Here is a 17,613-nt window from a genome sequence, read left to right on the forward strand (position 1 = left end):
TCTACTTCTCGTAACTGGAGGAAAAGGGCCAAGGATGTCCATTCTCCATTGGTAGGTTGATGGGATATGTTGGAGTGTCGTTGACATTGGTCACATCTTTGAACCACCTGAATTGCATCCTTTTGTATGGAAGGCTAGAAATATCCTTGCTTGCAAGGGCCCTGCCCCTAGGTGGTTGCTACAGAGGCTTTCATGGATTTCTCTCAACACATACTCCCCCTTGTCTAGGCGTAGGCATTTGAGGTAAGGTAGTGTGAAGGATCTTTTATACAACTTGTCTTCCAATATGACATACTGAGTTGATTGACGTCTAATTCTCTGTGCTTCATTCTTGTCTTATGGTAGCTACTCATGCCACAAGTTGGCAAGTATTTGGTCCATCTAGAAAGGCTCAGCTTGAATTGAGAACAATTGCTTATCTTCAATTCTTGGGTATGCCAAATCTTCTATGTACATTGTATGGCCGAGAGCCGATTCCAAAGAGTTGGCTAGCTTGGAGAGGGCATCGGCTGTGGAGTTCTCTAAATGTGGCACCTGATGTAATATGAAGTGTCAGAATTGTCTAACTGGCTCTTGGACTTTGTTAAGATACTTAATCATATTGGGTTCTCTGGCCTCGTACTCTCCATTCACCTGATTCACGACTAATTGTGAGTCAATGAAGGCTTCAATATGCTTGGCTTTGAGGTCTTTAGCTAAAGGGAGGCTGACAAGCAAGGCCTTGTATTCTCTTCATTGTTTAAGGTAGAAAATTTGAACCAAAGCGTATACTCCAGCTTGTTGTTGTCTGGAGTTAATAGGACGAGGCCATATTCGCTTCATCTAGTCTTGGAGGATTAGTCAACATACAAAGTCCAAGTGGGCCAAGGTTCCTCCTGTATTGGGGCACTGTTATGATTGAAGGTGTATTCGACTAGGAAATCTGTTAGCACCTATGCCTTGATTGCAGGTCTCGGCTGGTATTGCAGGTCTCGGCTGGTAAAGGATATCAAATTCCGAGAACTCTTTAGCCCACTTTGTGCTAGGCAACTAGAGAGTTGTTGGCCAATCACTATCCCTTCATAAGTGTGTTGAGAGTAGTTATGCCGAGAATGTGGTGTCCGCATTAAATGCCCCACAGTAGTGGCTTGTGGGAGTTATGCTATTGCCCTTAGATGAAGGCGAAGTGGCAGAAATACCCTTGGGTGGTGCCACCTGTCAGCATTTGGTGAATCGGCCAAATATGCCTATATACAAAAGAAATTACCAAACACTACCTTATGACATCAAACTAACCAAGTTTGGTCTTGGGATGACTCATTGTGGCTGAGTGACCAATTTACCGATCTAAAGTGACAAAATTTTGTTTTTGTTTTGTATTTCTTTTTTCCTTTTCTAGTTTTTAATGGGCTACACAATAGACGATAGCCTTCCCCCAAATGAATTTGCATGGGCACCACATAGAGCACACCCCACACCCCATAGCCCATCCTAGCCATGTATTGGGAACATCTCCCCATGACAAGCATGTGAGATGTTTCCAATACATGCTGAGATGTGCATATACGGCGGCGATGGGACGTGTTATGTGAGGTGTCAATCTAAACTCACCCCAAACCCCTAGATCATCCAACCTAGGTGAAGGCAAAACTCGATCCCAAGCCCCTACTACAAGACTTTTTTTGAAATACACCAGAAATGCACTACAACAATGGGGGGTTAGTGCATCCCAAAAATTAGCAAAACAAATAAGAAGAAAAGGGGCGAGGGAAGAAAATTAAAAGCAAAATAGTCCGAAGGAGAGATTTGGGCTTTGTGAGCAAGCAAATCCATCGCTTGGTTTGCCTTTCGGTAAACCTGGTGAAATGCAAATCTTCTAGTAAAGGAGTTCCTCATCCTAGTGTAGCTCTCAATAGTGCTTCTCAGCTTCTATAGGGGCTCCATCTTATGGTTGAGATACGATATGACCAGCTTCAGGAAATGCTTGAAATTTCAAGCCATCTTAAGGGCTTCCTAAACAGCCCAAGCTTCTGCTTGATTAATTGTACAAGATTGAACTTTAACAACTTTGGCATCCAAAATACGATCTAAATGATTATGGGCAATACAAGTAGTAGTACAAAAACCATTATTGCCATGAGAAGCATCAAAATTGAATTTTATACTACCTAGGGCCGGAGATCTGATCCAAAGTCTGATCTTATTTTGTCAGATTTAGATATCCCTATTTTGGATTTTTGGATTTTGATCGGATAAGATCGGATAAATATGTTATTTATATTGTATTTTTGTAAATTTTTTATTATTTATTTTTATAAAAACATGTATCTATATGATGAAAATAGTTGAAAAAAACACTTGTATTTTTGTTTTTCTTTATTAAACTGTTATATTTTCTTCTCATTTTAATAATAATAATTTTTAAATTAAATCAGATAGAAATTTAGATATCCAACATTTTGATCAAATTCAAATTCGAATCAATACTTATGAGATCCGATCGGATCTTCAGATTGGATAGGATCTACAGTGTATCGGATAACCCTAATTTGAATCCGATCCAATCCATTTGCATCCTTACAAGACTTTACCAAAATACGCTAGCTGGCACCCCTCAAAATTTGCAAATTTCATTTGTTCACAAATGTTCAGTAGGAATGGAATGGGGTGGGGAGCCACTCCCCATCCCCACGGGGATCCCCATTCCCCATGATTTTATATAATGCCAACCATTTTGTTTTTGTTTTTATTTTTATTTTTATTTTATTTAAAAAATTTAAAATAAAATAATTAAAATTCATAGTCCTATTAAAAAAGATTTAAATATATTCAATATATTTTAAGAAATATTAATACACAACATACATTCATACATATATAGACGTATGTGTACATATATGCATATATATTAGCGAGGATCCCCACAGGGCAGGGATCAAGGTCCCTCGTAGGGTAGGGAGTGCTATCCCCATCCTCACCAATGGGGACGAAAATTTCTCCATTCCCTGTCCTGTAAAGGGAAAATCATCTCCATCCCCACCCCATTTGGGGTGGGTCCCTACAGGGGTCAAGAAATGAGACAAATTGCCATCCCTAATATTCCAAATACATCCTATAATAAATTTATTGACATAGAAGACCAAGGGGATGTTCGATGATATGGTGTCTTTATTTTTACCATATCAGCAAAAACAATATAATTTTAATCATATAACAGTTGCTTTTGTTTTTAAAAACAAAATCATATTTTCTAACATCCCCCTAAATTGTACACAAAAAGAGACCCCGGACATGGAGAGAAAACTTGTGAATTCTCTGTTTCAACTGGACCCACTAAAATATTGAGTCCATGGTCAATCCAAATGTAAACAGATGGAAATTCGTATCACCCTTAAAAGGAGTCAAGATCTGCTATGATAAAATGCTTCTCACACCAATCTGATTACAATTCACGGTGGAATAGAGCTGTGAAGTCGGTGTGAGGTGCGCTCAATGATGAACAAATCCAGATTCCCTTAAAACATCAGAATGCAATTCAAATTCAGACAAAACGGATACGGTTTGTAACCCCAAGTTTTACACACCGAACCATTTAAATAAAACTTCTGCCGACTGATTATTAACCCACCGGATCGCCGAACCGATGGACGGTATGGATTGGGCCAAGATTCCGGCCGCATGACCTCTCTACATGACCCGATTAGCGTTTTTTTTCTTTCTTTCACTTTTGGTATAAAAGTGATGAGTTCACGGAGATATTTTGATAATCAGCTGAAGGTTTAACTTTTACACGAAATACCAACTACCAAAGCAGAGTCGAAGGGGGCATTCTGCATTCTGGTCTCAAACCGGCGTTACATTGCATGTCAAACTTGGCTTCCCAAGTTGTACGTTTCCTTGGATTGTCAAAAATCTCCTTCGATTTAACAAAATACCCGCTGGCTTACGTTTGACCAATCCGTTCAGTTGGCGGGCCCCACCACCGGCGCTTCACAGTTCACACTGCACACTTGCACAGTCGAAGTTCCAGTGCTTCACTTAATCACTTGTGCACATGTGTGGGCCACACCTGTTGGTTGGCCACACCTGATCGTTGGTTGGACAGTTGTTTACTCTACTATAATACAATACCCCCTCAATTTAATATTTTAAAAAAGCCCCACCGTTCGATTCACCGGATGGTCACTGTACAGCTACGACCCATCATAAAAATTACTGACATGATTGAAGGCATCAAAGCACGCAAATGATTGAAAAGTATTTGACTTGCATGATTGCAGATGTATATATTACTTCCTTGGTAAAATCCAAAACTGTATCGTGAGTAGGGTTTATACAAGGAAGTAACACCTGATCCAAGCTTGCTTGCATGAAGCTTTCACACGTCAGATTGGAATATTTTAAGGGCGTATGCTGGAAATAATGCTTCATGCAGTAGGTGAATCATGAGTGTGGGCATTATTTTGAATTTTCCCCGTTGTAGAGTAGACTTTCTTCTATTATTATAGTGGAAATGGTTGGGAATTATTTCCCTTTGAAAATTAGAAAAATTCTAGAGAGAGAAAGTGGCTCAATTATTTTTAGTTTCTAGAGAGAGAGAGACAGCGGGGAGTCTCTTTACTCTTTAGTGGGGGTTGTTGATTCCTGCTTTTCAACCGTCCAATTCAACCCCCCGTGGCTCCTCGCCAGCCATCCAATCTGTCTTTGTATAGGTGGTTTCTACCTTTAACTCACGTATCAAATACTGTTTTTTGTATTATTTGATTCAATGCCTTCACATGAACGATCGGTTCTTCACGTCCCGCTGGGACCCATTTACAGATCGATCCAACGGCAGAAAGGCGCCCATTCACTGGGGCCACACTTTGTATGGTGGATGTGGGGGCTCACTTAGCGTTTGAGTATATGACAATGATCAATTTGACCGAATAAATGGTTTATTGTTATCCGGAGCAGAGAATCTTTCCTTCTCCATTACACCTTTCATGTAATGGGAAGGCTGTTTTTCTTTGATCTGAGTCATCTGACCGCATCTTTTCATTTTAATGGTGGAGCCCACTGGTTAGCATAGATTTTAGCCATCCATTTTCTTTCTCTTGTACTGGCGATGTCTGCGCTAAAAAAAGGAAATAAAACCGGAAAATTAGGGTTAATTTTGGCTGTTAACTATCGAACAAAATTCTGATGAAATCCAACGGTTAAAAGTAGACTGGCTCTGCTGTGTGAAAACAGAAGACTTTCCAACTGGGGGCCACACATAACAAAGTCAATCCCGATAATACTGAATATCACCTCCATTATTTCGTTTTTAATGTTTAATTACTGAAAAGATTTGTATCCGTTCGATTGGATGAACGGGGGATTCAACGGTTGAGGATTATAGTTTTGCTTTTTATTTAAAGTTTGATTAGTATTTAATAACTCCCCGAGTGAAAAGGAGAGAGTGAGCACATAGCAGCTCGTAAATAAGTGAATGGAACGTTGACTAAAAGGATAGAGCTGTGGGACCCATGTGCACCGCAGTTGGGAGTTGGGACGGACTGGGAGAAGCGAAGGTTCGAAGTTCAAGGCAAATAACAAACCGGTAACCGACACGTCACCGGTAAGAAAGAGAAGTCCGAATAGAATTAGACGTATGCGAGAGCTGGAAACTCTGGAGTGGCGGGACCCATTGGGAACCTTTGAATATAAATGGAAGGTTAGAGAGGTGGAACAAAGAAGCCTCGCCTTCTGTGCTTGCAAGAGAGGTTGAGAGTCCGGTCACGGCGAAGATTTCCGAGGTTTCTGTTTCTGTTCGAGCTTAGCGACTGCGATTTTAATGATTTGTCTTGGTGATAGTTTAGGGCTTCTATAGGCAGTTTGTTTGGTTTGGAGAGTGGTTTTGGTTGTGGTGAAGATGGGAGGCGATAAGGCGATCAGTCTGGAGGAGATTAAGAATGAGTCTGTTGATCTGGTAACCGATCTCTTCACCTTGTTTCTTCGTCTCTGTCTTGTTCTCCTTTTTTTTTTCTGGCCGGATTTTTTCACTATTTTTTTTGTGATAGTTGAATGAGAGTTGCAGTAGGGTTGGATTTTTATTTTATTTTGGTTGAAACGGTAGTGTGGTTGATTCTGGTTTAAATCTTCCTTTTTTTTTTCTTCTTTGAGTTATATGAAGCGGTTTTGGTGGATTGATAAGTTGAAACGAGATCTGTAGAGGCTTAGAGTTGATTTGCTTCTTTCTTGATTATTCAGGATTAATGCTGGATTGCTTTTGCAGAGTTGCAGTAGAAGTCTAGTTTTGGGTCTGTGTATAAATCTTCTTTGAGTTATATGTTTTCTGTTGTTGTGTTTGATCTGCGATCTGATGTTTGTTAGAAGGAAGATTCGTCCGATTCAGCATCTTTTCTTCAACTTGTTCTCAAAAGCATCTTTTGGGAACTACTTTACTCTTTTTTATATCTTCCTCACGCCCGCATATTTTCTTATTCTACTCTTTTTCTTTTGGTCCCCGGCCAAGTGGACGTCGGAATCCGAGAAATCCTTTCCTTTCTTCTGTTTTTTCTCTTCGATTTTCATATCCATTTTTCTTTGGATCGAACAGACATCTAGATTTTATTTCTCATGCTCGAAGTCGTTGTTCTCATATGTTTCAAATTTCAAATACAGTTGAGAGAATGTTTCAGCACTTCATGGAATTTTTCCTTCTCAGCAAAAAAAAAAAAAAGAATGGGATTTTTCTTCCGAATATGGAATCGTATTTGATTCAACCTATGGCTGCGAGATTTTTTGTTAATTCCCTTTAAGCTCAGGCTATTTTCCGAAATGACCGCGATTTTACTCTCTCTCTCTCTTTGTAGAAACAAGTTTACTTTCTCAGTGGGATAAGAAAGAGAAAAAATGCCTTCTCAAATAAGTATTTCTTACTTTTTTCTACAATATAATTGTCGATTTTTCACATTTACATTCTGATTCCTCTATAACTATGTTTTTGCGAATTCGTCCTTACTCGTGCAACGGTGTTTCTGAGAGAAATTCCTGTATCTCTTCTTTACATGCTGGTTTTGCCTTTTTGGGATTTGGGTGCGAAAGGGTACTTCCGTGGTACTTTAACTGTTAACCTCTATCTCTGGTTTTCCTTTCGACGTATCGGCAAAAATAATTTATCGGCGATTTGTCGTTATTATCGTCTCAATTTCTTAAACCTCTCTTTTTTCTGTCATACGAAAAAGAAATATTATTATATTATCAAAAATCTGCATAGGCCATATTGACCGGAGAAACCTTCGCGGCCTTTCAAGATCTAAACCCAAAAAAAAAAAAGAAAAAAACAAAATCATATAAAAAGGCTTCGGAGGAAACGCCATCCCGGTGCATAACAAGCCACGTGAACTCATAAAAAAATAAATAAAAATAAAATAAAACTCATAAAAAAAAGATAATGGAGAAATCCCAAAAGCATCTGGTTTCGTATGTAATTGACGAAATCACCCATGATTTTTTTGGTTTTTCTCTTTTTATTTTGTGGTGAGACATTTATATTTGTCTTTTTCTGGAACGTCTTTTTGTCAACTTGAATATTTCCTTTTTCTATATTTTTTTCATACTTTCCTTTGCCAAGTGTGTAAAATCTTTTTTTATTTTTATTTTTATTTTTTGATAGCTCGAGTGTAAAATCTTTGTGTCCAGTGAGGCCAGTGACTTCAATCTATCAATAGAAAATCCTCCTTTTTTTATCTTTTTATTTTTTTTTCGAAACTCCTCTTCAATGGAAAAGTCTCTTTTTTATTTATTTTTTTTTATTTTTTCTAACCAGTATGTTCACCCTGACGATGGAAACTCTTCTTTTTTTCATGGATTGAAGCGAGGGGAGAATTCTAGTAATTGCTCATTTGTACATATAAATGGCTTAACAATTAAAGGGTGATTAATCAATTGCAAGGGTAACGAATTCTGAGCTCCGATTGTGTGTATACAGGAACGAATTCCAATTGAGGAAGTTTTCGAGCAATTGAAATGTACCAAGGAAGGTTTAACCTCGGAGGAAGGGGCCAACAGGCTTCAAATCTTCGGGCCCAACAAACTCGAAGAGAAAAAGGTCAGTTCTGTTACAAGTAAAACTTTTTCGATTGTTTTTTTTTCCGTCCCATTTTTGTTTTCACAAAATTACGACGTCGATTTAATGGCCTGATGTTTCATAAAATAGGAAAGCAAACTTCTCAAATTTTTGGGCTTTATGTGGAACCCCTTATCATGGGTCATGGAGGCCGCGGCTTTGATGGCTATTGCGTTAGCAAACGGTGGAGGGAAACCCCCAGATTGGCAGGACTTCGTTGGTATCGTTTGTTTGCTGGTGATCAACTCCACTATCAGTTTCATAGAAGAAAATAATGCTGGTAATGCCGCAGCAGCTCTGATGGCTGGTCTTGCTCCAAAAACTAAGGTAAAATCATGGCCAGTACATAGAATGTTCAGATGGATTTATTTTATTAGGTTTTAGTTTTAATTTATTTTGTTTGATGAAATGTTTTGTAGGTTCTTAGAGATGGTCGATGGAGTGAGCAGGACGCTTCAATTCTTGTCCCAGGAGACATCATCAGCATCAAGTTAGGAGATATCATTCCTGCCGATGCTCGTCTTCTAGAGGGTGATCCTTTGAAGGTCGACCAATCTGCTCTGACTGGAGAGTCCCTCCCTGTAACAAAAAACCCCTCCGACGAGGTGTTCTCTGGTTCCACTTGCAAACAGGGTGAGATAGAGGCTGTCGTCATTGCAACAGGTGTCCACACATTCTTTGGAAAGGCAGCACATCTGGTGGACAGCACAAATCAAGTTGGGCACTTCCAGAAGGTGCTCACAGCAATTGGTAATTTCTGTATTTGCTCCATAGCTATTGGAATGATAATCGAAATCATCGTGATGTACCCAATTCAGCACCGCAAGTACAGGGACGGAATTGACAATCTGCTGGTTCTTTTGATCGGAGGCATTCCCATTGCTATGCCCACTGTTTTGTCCGTGACCATGGCTATTGGATCTCACAGACTCTCTCAGCAGGGTGCTATTACCAAGAGAATGACTGCCATTGAAGAGATGGCAGGTATGGATGTGCTCTGTAGTGACAAGACGGGGACATTGACCCTAAACAAGTTAAGCGTTGACAGAAGTCTTATTGAGGTATTTGCCAAGGGAGTGGATAAAGAGCATGTGATCCTGCTTGCTGCAAGGGCATCGAGAACTGAAAATCAGGATGCCATTGATGCTGCGATCGTTGGCATGCTTGCTGACCCGAAGGAGGTGTGCCTCGTATCATACTAGATATCTTCTAATTTACTTTATGTTGTTGACATTTACATTTTCTCTGTTGCGGGTTTAAGACTTCATCAACGACAAACTCTTATTTGGTACATATTGTGCAGGCACGAGCTGGTATTAGAGAGATCCACTTTTTCCCATTCAATCCAGTGGACAAGAGGACTGCCTTGACCTATATTGATGCTGATGGCAACTGGCATCGTGCTAGTAAAGGTGCTCCTGAGCAGGTGAGTTTGTTATTAATTTTCTCCCTTTTTTCAAGTGACAAAGTAATAAAAAAAGTAAGATCACCTCTGATTCTTCTGTTTCAATATTCTGAGGAACAGATTGTGACCCTTTGCAACTGCAAGGAGGATGTTAGAAAGAAGGTTCATATGGTAATAGATAAATTTGCTGAACGTGGTTTGCGGTCATTGGCTGTTGCAAGACAGGTTTGTAAGTTGCCTGCTGTGCATTTTTTTTCCTTTCAAACTGAATATATTGCTGATATTTTATTGGGTTTATGAATTGTTTGCAGGAAGTGCCTGAGAGGACAAAGGAAAGCCCAGGGGCCCCATGGCAATTTGTTGGTCTCTTACCTCTCTTCGATCCCCCTAGGCATGACAGTGCAGAAACCATCCGTAGGGCTCTCAACCTTGGTGTCAATGTGAAGATGATTACTGGTAAGCTTGGTCTTCATTTTCTAGTAACTATGTTCTTTATGTAATCAATTATGTTGTTTTTTATTTTTCTTCGAATGCTTCAGGGGATCAGCTTGCCATTGCTAAGGAGACTGGACGGAGGCTTGGAATGGGAACAAACATGTATCCTTCCTCTTCATTGCTTGGCCAAAACAAAGATGCCTCTATTGCAGAGCTTCCTGTAGATGAGTTGATTGAGAAGGCTGATGGATTTGCAGGAGTATTTCCAGGTTAATCCCTTATCTAATCCTGATTATGAAAGAATGCATTTTCATTCTTTTGTTTTCATCATCTAAAACTGTCATTTTTTTTTTCTGTTGCAGAGCATAAATATGAAATTGTAAGGAAGTTACAGGAGAAGAAACATATTTGTGGAATGACTGGAGATGGAGTGAATGATGCTCCTGCACTGAAGAAGGCTGACATTGGAATTGCTGTTGCTGATGCTACTGATGCTGCTAGAGGTGCTTCTGATATAGTTCTCACAGAACCTGGGCTGAGTGTTATAATCAGTGCTGTGCTCACCAGCAGAGCTATTTTCCAAAGAATGAAGAATTACACTGTTAGTCCTTGTCATCCCTCCTTCCCCCTTCCCCCTTTTCCTTGAGATCACCAAACTTTAGTTTGCTAACAATAACCAAATTTGGTTCCCCTTTTCCACTTTTGCAGATATATGCAGTTTCAATCACAATTCGTATTGTGGTAAGTAGGCTTAAAGAAAAAAGTCATTCATGCTTAGGATTAAAATAAAAAGGCATTCGTATTTCATACTGACACATGATTGTTCTAACTCATTTCTCGCTACTCTCATTTTGTAGTTCGGGTTTATGCTTATTGCTTTGATATGGAAGTTTGATTTTGCCCCTTTCATGGTTCTTATCATTGCCATTCTAAATGATGGTGAGGCTCATCTAGCAATCTTCCTTTGGTCATTACACTGTGATTCATTATCATGATTATTTCTCATTTTTGTTGTTATTGTATCTTCAGGAACTATCATGACAATCTCAAAAGATAGAGTGAAGCCATCTCCACAACCTGATAGCTGGAAACTGAAAGAAATTTTTGCAACTGGTATTGTGCTTGGAGGTTACTTGGCATTGATGACAGTGGTATTCTTCTGGGCTATGCATGATACTGACTTTTTCTCGGTAAGAAGTTTATTGTTGTTTCCTTAGGAGCAAATATTATAACTAAACTTTTCTTTTTTGAAGACAGTTTAGATTTTAATTTTGTTATGGTTATCATACAGGACAAATTCAATGTAAGATCATTGAGGAATAGTCCTCATGAGCAGATGGCTGCATTATACTTGCAAGTGAGTATCATTAGCCAGGCCCTTATTTTTGTCACTCGGTCACGCAGCTGGTCATTTGCTGAACGTCCTGGACTGCTCCTAGTGAGTGCCTTCATAATTGCTCAACTGGTAAGAATGTGTGTTCTTTATTTTGTCTTTCTTTTTCTCCACAGACCAATAAATTTATCCCTCCCCACTACCCTACATGCAATAGAGCACCCATGGTGGGTTAAGCTTTGTTGATTTCTTAATTGGTTCATGGACTAAGTTGGCTGAATCCAACCCCATAACTATAAAACTGTACTTTTTTATTAATATTATTTTCTAATTCCTTCACAAGGATACCCAATAAAAGGACAAAATGTTAGGTTAAGTTTGACTTTCAGCGAAGTCGTATTCTGGAACCCTATAATTTGCCACATGTTGCTCATTCAATGGACTAAAGTGGTTCATTTGTTCAGTCCAACTCCAACCATTAAATTATCTTGAAGTTGGTTGTTTTGCTACTCATCTCTCTGATTTGTTTCACCTTTGAATGGGTTCAATGCTTATTTTTTGATGTGTGGATTTTGAGTTTCATTTTACACCAAATAGAAGGAAAGTAAGAAAAGAAAAGAAAAAGATTATTTGCTCCACCCTGTTGTTAATTAGTTGGCTATTGTCAGGTGGCAACTCTGATTGCAGTCTATGCCAACTGGGGTTTCTCAAGGATAAAGGGAATTGGTTGGGGTTGGGCTGGAGTAATCTGGCTTTACACTATTGTCTCCTATGTCCCACTTGATATCATCAAATTCTTTATCCGCTATGTCCTCAGTGGAAAAGCTTGGGATAACCTGCTTGAAAACAAGGTATATTTCTGTACAATCTTCATTGTTTGGCAATTGTTAGTTAATCAGTTAATATATGATTTTGAAAACAAAGGTTTTTGTAATCCAATTGATGAGCTGCTTTCTTTCTGAAAACAGACTGCCTTCACTACCAAGAAAGACTATGGAAAAGAGGAAAGAGAAGCCCAATGGGCCCTTGCACAGAGGACTCTACATGGTCTTCAACCTCCAGAAACCAGTAACCTCTTCAATGACAAGAGCAGCTACAGGGAACTCTCTGAGATTGCTGAGCAGGCCAAGAGACGAGCTGAGGTTGCAAGGTATGGAATCCTGTTGATTCTCATGATATGATGACTAGCATCCTTGTTTCATTTTTGGAAATTGATATTTTGAAGAGATCAGTTCAAAAAGCTTCTGTTGGTAATCCGGCCAATCTAAGGCCAAGACACTTTTAAGTCCTAAAGCACAAAAACTTTTGTGGCTTTGTGCTAAAGTACAAATCCTAAATCTCAAGCTAATATTTTCTGATACAGACAGGACAGAAAACAATTTTATATCAAAATAGTCTTAAAATAATCAATTTATCAAGACAAATCTTAAAACAATAAATTTTAAATCTTAACAGATGTTAAGACATGTATTTGAAATAGGATTGACTATGTCAGCATTTCTAAGAATGTAGTAGCCTGGAAGCCATTTTTGCTGCTTGTTCCTGGTTTTGATGATCTGACCATCTGGTCTGGTCTGAATCTGACAACACTGAGATTTACAAAAGATTAATGGTATATTTTGATTAATTACCAGTTAAATCATGTTAGCATTCAACAATTGAGATCATGTCTTCCAAATTCCAAATCCTCTTTTTCCCCCTTTTATTCTTTTTATTTCTAGAGAAAGAAAGGATGACACTTTCTCATACTATCAATTCTTGGTGTTTCTAGGCTTCGGGAGCTGCATACACTCAAAGGACATGTTGAGTCGGTGGTGAAGCTCAAAGGGCTGGACATTGATACGATTCAACAGCATTATACAGTCTAATTAAGCAAAAGTAACTTGGTAAGCGAGGAAGCCTCAGGTTCCCTACCCAATGTTCCCCTACGACTATATTCGAAGAAAAGAAAATGAAGGCCTAACTAGTAGAGCGTTTTATAGATAGAGAGATGTTGGCTTGCTGTAATTCTTGTCACAGTCTACTTTTCTTTCCATCTATTTTATATGCCAGAGGAAAGGCCTGTCTGATTTCTTTTCCTGATGTAAGGGCAAAATAACACCTCCCACCCTCAACAGTTTCCTGTTCCTTACCTTTTTCTTCCTTGCCAGTGTTCATGTTATGGTTGCTCTCTCAAGAGAGACTAATTCGGTTTTGTCACCTTTGGAAAGGTCAAACTCCAATCAGGATGGGAATTGTAACTTCCTAAACTATGATGATGAATGCAGAGTTTTATTTGCTATCATGTTATCAGTCTTTGGCTGTGTTGTATGCCTTTCTGTTGATTTTTCCCCTTACGGCTCAGTTTGGAAGGAGTATAAGAACAAGTATGTACAGTACAAATACATACAAAATATAAGGTTTTGCGCTCTACGTATTTGTATTTGTACTCCTTCCAAATGGAGAGAGACTATACAAAAACTAGCACTGAATTGCCTATTGAGAGGGTGATCTCCAGGCGTCTGTATTGAAACTGGTTTAATTATGTCAAAATTGGTGTTATTTCGGTTTTCAAGGAATTGACAATATTGGCTGTGCGCAAGATGGAACTATGGTGTTGCATTCTTGTTTCAACTTCACCTAAGTACCAAGCAAATAGACAGTGATGTTTTGGAGGAAATGCTGCAACAACAAACATTTCTTGCGTATTTATCATTGGGAGATGCTCCTAATACACGGTTGGGATGTGCTGTGGGGCATTGTGGGGCGCTGATGCGAACTCCTTAAAAGCTTAAATTGACCAGTATCATCAAAGTTGTAACTAGTGGGCATGGTTTGATAAACCAAAGCAAACCATTTAATAGGCAGTTAGTGCAGTTTCAAGCACAGTCTGAGTCATTCTATGATTTATTGGGCTTAATGAGTTATTCTATGAATTTATTGGGCTTAATGCATATAAAAAACTCAAATGACACCTCACCCTTTGGTCCAATCCGATCCGGTCTAATGTTAGTTCATTACAAATAGACTAGGTCCAATCTAATCCAATGAATATTTTGGACCATTTTGGACCAGTCCAATTCAATGTCTGGACCATTTAATCTGTTCAAACTTGTTTTAATTTAGATTGGTTCTAACTCAAATCTGGTCCATTGACACCTAAATTCTTATCTTCTATCAATGCACCATATATTGGCTCAATCCAACCCAATCTAATATAAATTCATTACGGATGGACCAGGTCCAATCCAATCCAATAAATAATTTGGAACATTAAGTCTAGACTGGTCCAATTCAATGTCTTGTTGGTCTGTCCAATCTGTCTAAATTGATTTTAGTTTAGATGGGCTTCAATCCAAAACTAGTCCATTAACAACCCTACTTCGAAGTATGATAAAAAATTCCTATAGTTTTTCACCCTCTAGCCCAAAAAACATTCAGAAATTTCTAAATTTATTTTGATATTTTGTGCTCATTCTGCTGGTTTTACGTTGAAATGGGATTCTAGGAGGCTTGCCCTTATCAACATAGCTCTTTTCTCAAAGGATGGGGTCTTATTGGCCCAATATCGCTGTTGTTGCAATTGTAATTTGGGTTAAGGAGAAAGTTATATCAGGTTGGTTTCAACTTATAACCGGACCCATTAATTGAAATTTATTCACCCATTTTATGCATTGTGGGGCTTAGTGGGTAAACCTGTCAATGATACCCGAAAATCCGTGGCCTGATCTGATAATCCTATCTGATCATCTTATAGTCGAATGATGTATTTACGTTAGATTATAATATCTATTAATTTTAATATATAAATTTATATAATTATATTTAAAATTATATAAAATGTATATTTTATATATTATATTATATATGAATTTATAAATATAATAAATCTAATATATTATATTTACATTAATTTATTATATAAAAAATTGAAAAGTAATTAATTCTTATTATTTTATATTTTAAAAAGTTAAATCAAAATCAGATTAAATCCAAATCCTAATATTCGAATTTAAATCTGTGGTATTTAAATCTAATCAGATTTTGGATCGAATTTAGATGCAAAATTTTAATAATTAAATTCGGATTTTGCTGAATCTGATTGGAATCCGATCTGATGACAGCACTAACGGTGGGTATCTGTGCTGTAAACAAGTAAACATTAATTCGGCACAATTTAATTTTGTTGGCCTGAGATCCAAGAGTATAGCTCACGTGCTAGCTTTGAAGGAGCAAGAGTGACAATTAATGTTTTTGAAGTCAATCTTCCTCCTTGGTGGTCTAGCCCACGTAATTAACCAATGTAATTTAGTTAAGTTACGTAATTGAAGTATCCTCGCCTCTTGGACTAAAGGGGTGCCTAATTGCCCATTCATTTATTTAATTATCTTATTTTATTTAGCTTAATTCCTTGATTTACTTAGGTTGCATATGGCATTCCTTATTTTAAAGGTTTATCTCTTTTGACCGTTAAAAACTCAGTGTTCTGGCATTTTAACTTTAAAAAGGAGATAAGTTTTAAAATAAGGAATACCAAATTATTTCATTAACTTAAAAAAAAAATTATCTAACTGATGTAATTAGCTTATTATATGTTTGGCATCGGTGCTGCAGATGCAGCACTGTTTTTTGAGAAAACAGTGTTTTTTTTTTGGAAACGTTGCTGTGAGGTAGGACGTTTCTTAGAGTAACAACAATGTTTTCTGTTTGGTTCCAATGCTCCAGGAAATGTTTTCAGCACTGGTACCCGTTATCCAGTGCCATGTCATTGCCACCTCACGTCCATGTTTGTAGCAACGAGTTGCAGCTCCAGGAAACGCCAAATTCGGTGTTGCTCCAAGCTATGCCTTCCCAATTTCTAAGACGTGGTTTGGAGTACCGTTTTTTTAAGAAAAAACAGTTCCAAACAAACACCCGTTTCCTGGAGCACCGTTTTTTTTCCAACATGACGCTGATGTGGTGCTGTTTTCTGGAGCAACGACAATGAAGCCAAACAGACGTTTAATTAATTGATCCACTTAAATAACTTAATTATCTTATTTAATATAATTATGCAATTACTTGATTTAATTGTTTCATTAACTTAATTGACTTAATAATAGGCTTTTTTTCTCTTAATGTAAGGTTGTACATCGTATGTACAAACACCTTATATCAAATTTTATCATCATAACTTGGGGCTTAATTGTCTTTAGACGCAATTTCTTTAGTTTCGAAAGGCATGGTACCTGAAAAACTTTAAAGCAAAGTGAAATTGGATGACATTAATAGTTGATTGGCTATTAGTTTTTAGGTAATGTTATTATTATTGTTGTTGTTGTTATTTGCTGCAATGTATTTGGAAGAATTTAAAGTAATTTTTTGGGTTAAAATATTTCAATTTATATCACCCCTTTTAAATGGAAAGATTTGTTTTATTATTTTATAAAAAAAAATTAAAGAGAGTGGAGTATAAGATTTTCACAAAAAATAGGTAGAAGTAAGGGTCTGTTTGGTTAGTGGATAAGATTGGAGTCGGAATCAAAATCAAAATTCCCAAAATCGGAATCAGAATCACCCATTCTTGATGCCTGCTTGGTTCAATCAAGAATTGGAATGATTGTTATTGTTTGGTTTATTGGGAGTTGGAATTGGAATCAACTGAAAATTTTCAATTTGTATTAGTGTATTATTACTTTTACTAATATTTCAACTGAATATATAATTACTATTTTATTAGTACTTTATTATTATTATTATTTTATTATTATTTACTAATTAATATCTTAGCATTTATCACTAATTTATGAATTATTTATTAATATATAATTATATCATTATTACTTTAATAATATTTATATTATGATATTTTATTAAAAATATATTATATTATTATTATTTAATAAAATATCTTTGCTTTTTATTATTAATTTATTAATTTTTTTAAAGTATTATTATTTTATGAATATTTTACTAATAATTTATTATTTAATTATTAATGTTTTATTATAAATTTAATAATACTGTATTAATATTTTGTTTATAATTTATTATTATAATTCATATCTTTTTTTTTGTTAACATTAGCTTATTAGTATTTTATTATAGTACTGTTGTTTTATTACTATTTTACTAATACTTTGTTAATAATTTATTATTAATATATGTTATTATTAATTTAATAGTATTTTATTACTTCATTAATATTATGATTTGGAGGCTTTTTACATGATTTCTTTAGGTTACGCTTGTTTGGAATGTAAATCCAAATTTACACCAACGATTATAACATAGAGCAACGGCAGCGCGCTAGCGCGTGCTAACGGTTTTTGTCTGGGTTGCAGCGGCTCTCTAAGGTTTCGATGTACTAGTACCTACCACCAAAACATGGTGAAGGATTCAGTGACA

At 37.0% G+C, this 17,613-nt stretch overlaps 1 protein-coding gene across 1 annotated transcript; it reads left to right on the plus strand.

Annotated features, from left to right (window-relative positions):
• The first annotated feature begins 5,680 nt into the window (after window positions 1–5,680).
• Window positions 5,681–13,531, plus strand: LOC104603205 (plasma membrane ATPase 4). The gene is made up of 16 exons (XM_010267186.3): window positions 5,681–5,932; window positions 7,937–8,056; window positions 8,165–8,401; window positions 8,494–9,255; window positions 9,378–9,500; window positions 9,600–9,704; window positions 9,791–9,935; window positions 10,019–10,183; window positions 10,277–10,515; window positions 10,623–10,655; window positions 10,772–10,853; window positions 10,944–11,104; window positions 11,206–11,379; window positions 11,916–12,098; window positions 12,216–12,397; window positions 13,019–13,531. The coding sequence occupies exons 1-16, from the start codon at window positions 5,876–5,878 to the stop codon at window positions 13,113–13,115; spliced, it is 2,865 nt and encodes a 954-aa protein (XP_010265488.1). The 5' UTR covers window positions 5,681–5,875; the 3' UTR covers window positions 13,116–13,531.
• The last annotated feature ends 4,082 nt before the right edge of the window (window positions 13,532–17,613 follow it).

Source organism: Nelumbo nucifera, chromosome 8, assembly GCF_055504915.1.
Source record: "Nelumbo nucifera cultivar China Antique chromosome 8, China Antique-T2T, whole genome shotgun sequence".
Taxonomy (NCBI): domain Eukaryota; kingdom Viridiplantae; phylum Streptophyta; class Magnoliopsida; order Proteales; family Nelumbonaceae; genus Nelumbo; species Nelumbo nucifera.